The sequence below is a fragment of the Cyprinodon variegatus genome, unplaced genomic scaffold (assembly GCF_000732505.1).
Source record: "Cyprinodon variegatus isolate N-32 unplaced genomic scaffold, C_variegatus-1.0 Scaffold76, whole genome shotgun sequence".
In the NCBI taxonomy this organism is placed as follows: domain Eukaryota; kingdom Metazoa; phylum Chordata; class Actinopteri; order Cyprinodontiformes; family Cyprinodontidae; genus Cyprinodon; species Cyprinodon variegatus.
In genome coordinates, this window is record NW_015150529.1 from 1,169,458 (window position 1) to 1,181,215 (window position 11,758).

Sequence of the window (11,758 nt, forward strand, 5' to 3'; positions counted from 1 at the left end):
CGCTGACTACGTGATGCTATAGTCCCCTCCTCCTCACTCCTCAAAAATGAGGAAGGGGAGGGGTCAGTGGAACGCCTTTTCATCCAGCGTCATCAATAGAAACAGAAAAACACAGACAGAGATGATATAGCCGATAAATGAAATGATGTGGATAGTTTTTATTTATCGTGCGATTAATTTATTTATTGATTATGGCGACAGAAGGAGGACGGGGTCACTCCAATAGTTGGCTGCCATTCGGCTGGTGTTTGATTGTGAAGGGCCGTTTTGAATGGCTGCTACTGTATATAGGTTAGTGAAGATTATATTTAACAACTAAATAAAAATTCTATGCAAGTACTGCAACATACCCAAGATAAAGAAAAAGGTGCAAACCTCCAATGCAGGTTGTCTTTTATATCATCCTGAAAGTTTCCGAGCTTGGAACCAAACTTTCTTTATTAGGTTGTAATAACATCAACCCGCCTTCTGAAAAGTGCACTTATACTGTAAAACAATCCCTCCTCATATAATCTGCCGGCAAAACGAGGTAAAACAAAAGAAGATAAACTGTCACTCTCTCCTTGCGCTTTGGCTGCTTCTATTTGAAGCTTTTTGTATCAGCGCCGTCCGGGAACTAAATTTGGTTATTTGAATGTGAGCGTGCTCGTGTTGTAAGGGATTTGGAGCTACTTTATTACTCCCTGGATATAACTTCCTGTGAACTATGAAGAGATAACACCAGGCAATATGACGGCGGCATCGCTCTCCGCCCTAACACACATAAAACACACGTACACAAATCATCCTTCCAATGGCTCCACTCAAGATAATTGAGTTTTCTTTCCCGACGCTGCAGACAGAAATATAAACACCCCCTCACCATGAAAGCCCTCCATAAAGCTTTTAACACTCGGTTTCACCGCTTATTAACTAAGACTGGAGTGGAAGAAGCAATGTTTTAGATGATTTTCTCATTACACAGAAAGTTCGTACCATCTTCCACTATTGCTGAGGAGATGAAGACGATGGAGGAGGTTTCTGAAAACACTCAGTTTAAAAAAGAATATTAGAAACTGAGGATTTGATAAGAGCTGCATGACTCAAACGCTTCTACCTATTCAAATTTATACACAAGCAGTCGACGGCAGCTCATCATAAGGACGCTGCTCTCTGACCCCTGTTCGCCCAGAAGCGTTCAGACAATTACAGCATCCGGGAGGAGAAGGGGATTTAAAAATGCAATGTCTGGCTGATCCAAATCGACCTTGACTGAAACGGAGGGATTAACGCCGAGGAGCGGATCATTTGCACATTGAAGAACGCGGGTTTTGTTTTTATGTATGCATTTTTAATGCTTAAACAGAAGAGAGGCAGGGCTGTCACTAAAGCTGCTTGATACGGCGGCTCCGTGCCGCCAGGGAGAGCGAGGAGTGGCGGCAGTGAGACGCTGCCAGTCTAACCTTGACTCTGATGAGACTTCATCGAATTAAAATGTCAAGGAGGGCTTATTCTGAGCCTCTTTTACCGTCAGAGAAAATGGCAGAAATGTTCAAACATGCAGTTTTTCTAGTTTTTGAAAGATTTGCTCATAAGGGAATTCACAGGGGGTCAACATTACACTTTGTTTCTGTGATATTCCTTTGCCTGATCTCTTTGCAGGGTAAACATATTCATAACCTCGAAATTATAAAGCGGCATGTTTGTAAAGTGTGAGGAAAAGAATAGAATCTCTCATATTTTTCTTTCTTCCAACTCAAATCTGAAAAGTGTGGAGTGCGTTTGAATTTAGCTCCCTAAACCTGTAGAACCTGGCCTGTTTTTACCTACTGTCCTGTTGAAAGGTGACCTGCACCAGTCTCAAGTGTTCTGCAGTTTCTAACAGGTTTTCTACTTTAAATACCTCCAACTATCTTCCTATCAGCTCTGACCAGTTTCCCAGACTCTATTAAAGAACATCCTCCACACAGAATGATGCTGCTCCAACTATGCATTACCATGAATCATCTACAAGGGTTCTATCACATTACTCCACATGAACAGTGCATCTCTGGAGCTCCTCCAGAGACACTATGGGCCTGCTATTTGGTCTGTAGGTTCAGGGGGAAGGATTTGCATTTCCTCCATCTTCTTTCCAATCTCAGCAGATGGCTGCTCATACTTAGCCTGGTTCTGCTGGAGGTTTCTTCCTGTTACAAGGAAGTTTTTCCACTCTAACTGCATGTATTATCAGTGTGAGGGATTGCTGTAGAGTCAAAGATACAATGTAAGCAAATGTCTACCGTTGCTGCATGCTTATCCTGCAGAGTTGAATGGAATCAGCTGGTTTTCCTTAGATTCCTTAGATGATCTGATTGAAATGTCTCTGTAAAGCGCCTTGAGATGGCATGTGCTCACTGGAAAAAATCTAGATAAGTCAGTTTTTCTTAAAATAAGTGCATTTGTTTTTGGATTGAGGAGGTAAAAGAGACATTTTGCCAATGGAACGAGACAATTCACTCTTTAAATAAGAAAACACAATTACATTGTCTTATTTTAAGTGCATTTTATCTAATAATCGTATTTTAAGAGTAAAAATGCTCATTCAATTGGCAAACTATCTAATTTACCTACTCAAATTAAGGGTAAATACACTTAATATAGGAAACTGTTACTTATTTATAGATTGTTTTTACAGTGTTGTCAGTCGGCGCTATATAAAAATCGGAATTGAAATGAATCCATTCTCAGATGATGAACTACAAAGAGCTCTGTGGTCTTTTCAAACATCCATCCATCCGTTTTCTGTCATGCTTATCACAAACGGGGTCGCAAGGGGTGCTGGTGCCTATCTCCAGCTGTCTACGAGTGAGAGGCGGGGTCCACCCTGGACAGGTCGCCAGTCCATCGCAGGGCAACACAGAGACAAACTACCATTCACGGACACACTCACACCTAAGGAGAATTTAGAGAAGCCAATTATTCAAACATCAGGATTTTATCTTAAAGAAAACTAGTTTCACTTGGATCTAAGCAGGGATTTTAGCAGGAAGGTTTTAGGGTATAATAATACAACAAAGTCTGCAACATGACACAATGCAGAACATTTTGAGTATGAACATTGATGCACTGTTTCTGTCTTTTAGACATATTCTTATCTATCTTTAAGTCAGTGGTTATGACTTATTCTATTAATTAAGAACCTAAAATATTTTCTATTATTATGAAAACCACTTTGCCATCTCAAATTCTCCCTCCACTGACCTGGAATAACACAGCTCAACCCAGAGGCAGCAAACCAAAGGATTTAAACAACCATACAGCTGCAGCAATGTTTGTGTTGCTTTCCTCTGACCCTGTTTCATAGCTAATCTGCATCATTAGCCAAACCTGAAAGGCAAACTAACTCACAGCCTACAGGAAAGGAGATAACTCTCACTTTAATGGGAAGGAAACTGGGAGAGGTAGTCATGATCTTTAATATTTTATTGATAATATTATGATGGAATGGATTTTTATTTTTTAATTAAACTTAGTGAGAAATTTGTTGATAACACATTCCCTTCAACATCCTACTGCAACATCCTAGATCCCATTTGAAAGAGGTACAAATTTAGATATGACCTTATCCTCGTCTCTGATGTCATGATAATGTTTGTCAAACATTTCAATTATTTAATATCTCAGTTAAATACCTCCTTCTGGGTTAGAGAGGTTTGTTATTAAAGAAGGGAGGAGGGGACTGATCTGTGAGCCTGTATGATGGCAGCAAAATAGCAGCAAAACAAGAATAAAAAGACTATAATACAAGTATGTGAATAATTTTGTCTTACATTAATGAAAATAGTTAATTGAAACTGTTAGTGAGTCAAATATGTTGTGGGTAGAGTTGTTGTTTTTTGGAAGGTTGTATCTGTCCCCATTGGTGTCAATTACTGTACTTAAGTACACTTTTTAGGTATCTATACTTCACTCCATTACTTATTTTTCTTCCTACTTCTGACTTCTACTCATTACATTTTCACACAAGTATCTGTACTTTCTATTCCTTACAATATTAACCCTTTAAAGCCCGATCCAAGAATAAAACAAAACAGAAAATAACTTTTTTTTTTGGTTTGAAGTCATTATTTGGCCTTTTAACATAAAATGTAAAAAGAAAAAACAGAAATAGATTTTTGATATTAATAATTTATTACTATGCGATAAGTCAAGATTATTTTTTGTGTAGTCTTCTGCCCTCTNATATTCTTATCTATCTTTAAGTCAGTGGTTATGACTTATTCTGTTAATTAAGAACCTAAAATATTTTCTATTATTATGAAAACCACTTTGCCATCTCAAATTCTCCCTCCACTGACCTGGAATAACACAGCTCAACCCAGAGGCAGCAAACCAAAGGATTTAAACAACCATACAGCTGCAGCAATGTTTGTGTTGCTTTCCTCTGACCCTGTTTCATAGCTAATCTGCATCATTAGCCAAACCTGAAAGGCAAACTAACTCACAGCCTACAGGAAAGGAGATAACTCTCACTTTAATGGGAAGGAAACTGGGAGAGGTAGTCATGATCTTTAATATTTTATTGATAATATTATGATGGAATGGATTTTTATTTTTTAATTAAACTTAGTGAGAAATTTGTTGATAACACATTCCCTTCAACATCCTACTGCAACATCCTAGATCCCATTTGAAAGAGGTACAAATTTAGATATGACCTTATCCTCGTCTCTGATGTCATGATAATGTTTGTCAAACATTTCAATTATTTAATATCTCAGTTAAATACCTCCTTCTGGGTTAGAGAGGTTTGTTATTAAAGAAGGGAGGAGGGGACTGATCTGTGAGCCTGTATGATGGCAGCAAAATAGCAGCAAAACAAGAATAAAAAGACTATAATACAAGTATGTGAATAATTTTGTCTTACATTAATGAAAATAGTTAATTGAAACTGTTAGTGAGTCAAATATGTTGTGGGTAGAGTTGTTGTTTTTTGGAAGGTTGTATCTGTCCCCATTGGTGTCAATTACTGTACTTAAGTACACTTTTTAGGTATCTATACTTCACTCCATTACTTATTTTTCTTCCTACTTCTGACTTCTACTCATTACATTTTCACACAAGTATCTGTACTTTCTATTCCTTACAATATTAACCCTTTAAAGCCCGATCCAAGAATAAAACAAAACAGAAAATAACTTTTTTTTTTGGTTTGAAGTCATTATTTGGCCTTTTAACATAAAATGTAAAAAGAAAAAACAGAAATAGATTTTTGATATTAATAATTTATTACTATGCGATAAGTCAAGATTATTTTTTGTGTAGTCTTCTGCCCTCTGTTATCAGGTATATCTGATTGTGTGCAATAGGATTTTGAGCAAAGTTTTTACCATTAAATTATGCAAAAGGTGTCAGACGCAAAACATTTCAGAAACCGTATGTATCAAATATGATACATTATACATTATAGGGTTAAAACAAACGTTACTCGTTACTTTTGGCTTCGTCTTTAAAAATTCTTTCTTGTCTCTTAAATAAAAACAAAAAAAACAACATAAAATAAAACAAAATAGAAAAAACAAAACGGATATGCTCAGGACAGGGTGTGTAACTTTTGTCCTGCTATGACCTTCTTTCCTTATTTTTTTCATGTCTGAGGATCATCTGACCATCTGGGGATTGAAGTTGAAAGCAGTATTTTTCCTGGGAGGGTTAATTATTCTAATCAGAATTAAAGAAACTTTCCAGATACTCATATTCTCTGAGGCGTTCAATTGTGTTTTGGTGTGTTTTTAAACCAATGGGATGTTACAGTGATTTAAGAAGATAAGAATGGGTCAAAACATTGTCAGGGCTCTATGTAATTTCCCCCTCCACCCACCTTCAGGTCCCGTTGCCTGGCCTGCTCCATGTCCTGCATGGCACAGCGGTGGGCTTCCTGCAGACGCTGCTGCCGCCTCTGGTGCTCCGTCTGCAGCTCGTCCAGCTGCATCCTCAGGTGTTCCCTCTCCTGGCTGAACTGGTGCTGCAGCTGCTGCAGGGAGGACTGGGACTGGGACAGCTGCATCTCCAGACTCTGCTTCAGCAGAGATATCTGCACGGAGACAAAGGAGAACTAAGCTGTTTTACAGTAGTAGCCATTCAACATTTCCCTACTTTCCTTGATGGATCCTTTGCTGATCCTTGTCTAGTCCCCTACAATTCCTTTTTAAGCAGGTAAAATAGTCTTTCTATCATTTTGGACATAAGATCTACAGAGAAGCGTTATATCCTGGTCAGATCCTGTAATTCAATGAAGGGTGGAGTCAGTGTAAAAAAATATGCACGCCCATGAGAAGGCCAATGGTGGGAAGTTGGAGGGGATTTTGCTGACTTTTGAGTGGGAAGGGCCATTTTCAATGGCTGCTACTTTAAATCAACAAGGCTGCAAAACAGAGAGTCCATGAATTTAAATGCTAAACTACTGTTCATCATCAAGTCTAAGATCTGTTAATCCAGATAAAAGAGGCAGATAAGAAAGGGGTGGGGGTGATTAGTCAGGTTAAAATGTTTTTTTTTATCCTAAAGCTTGAAGCAAAGAGCTTTTAGCTTTATGCAAATAAGTTGGAGTTCAGGGCAGAACATAAACTAAAACTGCATGGCAATGAACTGCACGCTAAAATCCATTATTGGTAGGAAGCGGTACAACACAGTTGATTAGTCTGTCTAGACAGATTGCAGAAGCATGGTGAATACATCTTTGTCTAATGACAAACCTAACCTTGCAGAAGCTGCTAACAAAACAGCTGTAATGACAGAAAAGCTTATTTGAAAACCTGTGAAAACTTAAAAAAAAATTTAAATAACTTACTCCTGAGCAAATTATGCTTTGCATTGACAATTCGCATAAAATCCCCAGATGCAGAGGGGGGTGAGGAAAACTTTATTACAAGCACCTAAGCTCTCTCCTGGTAACCGTAGCTGCTTGGATAGAATGTTAATCTGCGAGCCGCTATATGTTTACTGAGCTCTTTTTCATAGAACAGGGATAATGACTGCCTCTGCAACATCCAAATTAAACCAAACGAAAACAACAGCCCACATGGGAATGATTTAAATTTATTACCCGGCATAATTAATTCATTTTTAATTTCCCGTTCTGTGTTCATTAGCCTTTCCTTTTAAGTCTTGCTCTGAAAATGTTACATATTTGAACCCAGAGAAAACCTGCATTTGCTGAAGTGAAAACCTTGATTTTAGAGATAAAAGACATGCAGATGGGGATTTAATGATTCAGTCATAGGAAGAAAGAGGGTACTCCCGTATATGTCAGGATGACAGAAATAATCCCAATAATTTCAATTCCTGAAAACATCAGATGAAAAAAAGGACATCCTACAGCAACCTCTCTGTTATCATACATATTAAGGCAAATTGATATTTAATATAAATTTTTGATGATACAGACTATCTCAGGTAATATAATCAATAGGTAGAAAATTTAGTAAAGAACATATAGTGTCATGTGACATAACTGAGAACCTAAACCAAACATTAAGAAGTGTCTTTTAATTCTTATGTACCACTTTGTTGGGTTTATTCAATGATGATTATAAAATTAATGTGTGCTTATGAAACATTTGTGCAAGGGGATGCTCCACTCCTGTATCATGATCCAGTCAGGAGACCATCCTGCCTTGTCATTCTGATGGAGCATTCTGTCTTCATGAACTGATCAATTGTTCTGTCAGAACAAAACTCTGTTTGTAACCATGCGTCATGTTCTGTTAATAAACGCTCTGCAGAGGAGGTCCAGTGGGAGACAGTATGTTTGAGTCTGGGGTTCAACTGTCTCTCCTTCCTGCAGGAATAGTATCGATAAGTCTGTATTTCAGTTCTTCTTGAGGAAAAAATCTATCGAAGAACCCGACACACTTATCTGGAACAAACCATTTCCATAAAACTGGAAAAGTGCTGGAACCCTCAGATGCTTTCAATCTGCTGCCTAATGCTACCTAATCCGTATAAGTTCAAGTTTTCCTTTCAATTTCCTTTTTAATAGTAATAAATCTTATTTGAATGATTTATTTCTTTAATTGTTTGTGTAAACTTTATGTCACTGCAATGTATTGTTCTTTTTGTTTTTCCTCACATATAGAAATTTGAATTGTGCTACTAAAATATGTTGTATAAATAAAATAGCTTTCCTTTTTCATCAGACCACAGAGTGCCAAGAGAAAAAAGTAGTAGTATATTAGGGCCTACAATAAACTCTTTCTGCTCTTTATCTGAAGGTTCATGAGTGTATAAGAAAGACTGATTCATGTTTGCTAGATGGAGATAGATTAATGCCAAAACTTAAGGAAAATTTGTCACTGGACAGCGGAGTCTAAAGTTCCTTTATTTAGACCCCAGAACAGCAAGATATCCAGTATAAACCCAGTTAAAGCACGGAGGTGGAAGTGTCATGATTTTTTTGGACACGTATAAGCATAGATTTCACCATGATTTCTGCTGTGTATCTGGATGCTTGAGGAAAATATCTTGAAAAAAGTAGAGCTGGACTCAACAACAGGATAATAAATCTTCCAAAGGCAGGCTAAGCCTGAAGCCATGGAAAGTTCAGACCTCAACAAGGTGCAGTGGTTTGATTGAAAACAGAACCTAGGTGTAAGAAACGTCTCACACATCCATCACCTGAAGGTGAGGCGTTGCAAATACTTCTCTCAGACTGATATCAGAGATTGATAGATAAGTAAAGGACAGCATTTCAGCACCAAGCACCTAGGAAGACTTGCATAGTAACAACAAGGACAGCTCCACTTGGAAAAACATGGTGGACGAGCGACAGCTCCTACTGGTTCATAAATCCAGGAATCTATAGCGATTTGGCGCATAAATATCTCTATGATCCACAAACTGTGAAAAGCTCTTAGAAAGAAATGAGTCACTTTTAGATGACATGAAGAGATTTTGAAATGAAAATGTTGGAAACTTCTATGTTTTTTACTGCTATATGTTGTGTGGTGTTTAAGCTTGTGGCCTGGGCTGGAAGGCCCTCCCTCTACTTTTAAAGTACAATTCAATAATTTCTTCATCTGTATCCAGATTTTATTTATTTATTTACTTTTGGCACCAACATAAAAATGTTTCTTAATAAAGGACTGATTATTCAGTATCCAATCTTTACACGGCTGTTTGTAAAAACCTGAACTGGAGTTACTGAACTGTATCATGGTAGAGCTCTCTGATGGATAAGCTAAGTTTCCGCCGACCTTGCTAACTGAGACTCTCCTTCCTTTAATGTCCCATCAGCTCATGCATCAAGGCGTCGCTGACATCACTTCCATCTGTTAAAATACAGGTCATTAGATTTTCTAAACACCATCCTGTCTGCCAGAGTGCATCCATCCTCAGGCTGACGGCTGATCTGATTCGGCATCAGATTAAATAAATATAGTTTCGCTGACTGCGCGGCGCGGGGAGAGGGCATCACTCACTGACAGCAGGAGTATGTTCTATGGTCGGCTGATGCATGTGCAGAAATGAACTTCAAGTGTGCATGATGGCCACAGAGAAGCTTATTTGTGCTGCATTAATATTACAGAGCAATGATTAAGAGGCGCGCCCGGGTGCTGCCTGTGTTTTACAGCACTATGTGATGAATGTGAGGTTGAGTCTGTGAGAGAAAGCAACATGTCCGCCCAGCAGACATCCAGTCCTACAGGCTGCAGCTGCTCTTATTGTTGTTCTTATCGTTTATTGCAGGCTATTTGTTCTCTTACTGCAGGAATAATTAGATCCATTCAGCTCCACAAAATCAGGTATTTAAACCAAAAAAAGAAAGAATTATTAGTTGTTGGTTGAGGATTACACTTCTTAATAAAATAAACATCTGTTTTCTCTCTAATGGATTTATTGTAGTTTTTATTCCTACGATTTAATCATCCTGCTTTCTGAAATTTCACTAAGATGGAGAAGACTTGGAAGAAAGGTGGTCACGATGTATAACCCCCCCCCCACCAAGTCCCACCTGTTCCAGCAGGTCCTCTACTTTCCTCTGCCAGCTCTCCCTGGCGCTGTTCAGCTCCTGCTCTTTGCTCTGTGCCAGCTGAGCCAGAGCTGCAGTTTTGTCCTCCTCATGCTCCTCTCTCAGCTCCTCCCGCAGCTTCTTGCACTCCTGCCTGTAAACAAGAAAGAAGAAACATTCATTTTGAGAACCGAAATCCCAATCGGCTTGATTAGGAGAAAATAAGTAAAGACAACATATTATTCATTGCTCAAAAATAAACGATAATTGCAGCTTCGGAGCAGCAAGTAGCTCTGTGGACCTCTTTCAGTGCCTCCTGATAATGTCGCTTAAAAGTTAACAAACAATTTAAATAGAAATAGAAAAAATAAATGTGTTTGTTTTGTTTTACATCTATATGATTATCAACATTTAAGAGAGGAAAAAAAATTAACCATCATCTTTTCCCAAAGTTTTCTTGATTTTAGAACCAATGGTTGGAAATAACATGTTTGTTAAATAGTGCTTTTATGAAAATCAAGTAGATATCAGACATGGGGTGGCAGTTTCATGGTATGTAGCTGCTAGCTCTATAGGTTGTATGATGGTCAAAGGAGGGGAACATCTCAAATTTTTCCCCCGTCTTTGAGCCTTTTAGATATTTTCCCGTCAGAGCATTCAAAACAATCCTGAGTTTCTCCATGGCCCCCTTAGACCACACTCTGACCTCCTTAACTGTTGGTTTTGCCCTGATTAGCTGGGGCCTGTATTCAGGAATTAGATCCTGCACTGCCTAGGACAGAACGCTGCGCTCTGAAACTCGTCAAACTAAGGTAATTGAGATTTCAGCTACCGCAACAAGACAGGCAGAGGCATTAAGGTTCCCTACATCTGTTGGGGTAGCAACAGTCAGAGGAGGCATTTAATAAGATCTGCATGAGCTCCCCCTCCACTATTCTGTAAATTCAAGTTTATGCCGTCTTATGAACCAACTATAACAAAAGGCATTAGTAAGACAAAACCTACTGAGAGAAACAGCTTAATGATTGAGCTTAAGGCTATTTTATCATGCCTAGTTACTATGTATTTAAAAAAGTTAAATCCATTTAGAAGATCTATATTAGAAAGGAAAATGGGGATCAATTAAAACAGATCCAACTCAGAGATTTCTAACCTCTTCTTCTTGTTGAACCTGGTACTGCGGAAACAACAGCTGAAGCTCCTGACCAGAGCAAACAACCCACACACTGACTGCTGCTAATAAAAGTCTGAGAACATTTAATTAGTAAAATATGACTTTCTGTTTCCTCGGGGTATAATCAGAACCTGACAAACAGAGTTTTTTTACACTTGAGGTGTTTGGCCCATTTTAAATGAAATCCCTTTCATTTCCGCCCCCTGGTATGGTTAATTTGCAGATGGGATATGGTCGAGTAAACAAACTAATAAACAATGTTGGCACATTTTATTCCTAAAGCATAAAGCCACTTTAAAGACATCGGGCCTAAATTGTTCGGTTTGGTGCTGGCATCATTGGTGTCAAACTACCCAGAAAACTAGTAACAGGTTTTCTCCCTACAAAGAAAACAGAATCTCTGTGTGAGTCTTTATAGGTCGCAATGTGGCTACAAGTAAAAGACTAAACACCGAAAGTTATTCAGGTCCACACTGAGAGAAATTATCAAATAGTTTAACCCTGTAATGCCAAATGTATCATATTTGATACATACGGTTTCTGAAATGTTTTGTGTCTGATACCTTTTGCATAATTTAATGGTAAAAACTTTGCTCAAAATCCTATTGTACACA

At 38.3% G+C, this 11,758-nt stretch overlaps 1 protein-coding gene across 3 annotated transcripts in view; it reads right to left on the minus strand.

Annotated features, from left to right (window-relative positions):
- The window catches only part of fam184a (family with sequence similarity 184 member A), a 278,742-nt gene that overhangs the window by 59,006 nt on the left and 207,978 nt on the right, over nt 1–11,758 (minus strand). For all 3 annotated transcript variants that reach the window (XM_015372804.1, XM_015372806.1, XM_015372805.1), the window contains 2 exons: nt 9,974–10,124; nt 5,843–6,055 (listed from right to left, as the gene is read on the minus strand). In XM_015372804.1, coding sequence (XP_015228290.1) covers nt 5,843–6,055; nt 9,974–10,124 — 364 coding nt within the window. The remainder of the gene's footprint in view (nt 1–5,842; nt 6,056–9,973; nt 10,125–11,758) is intronic.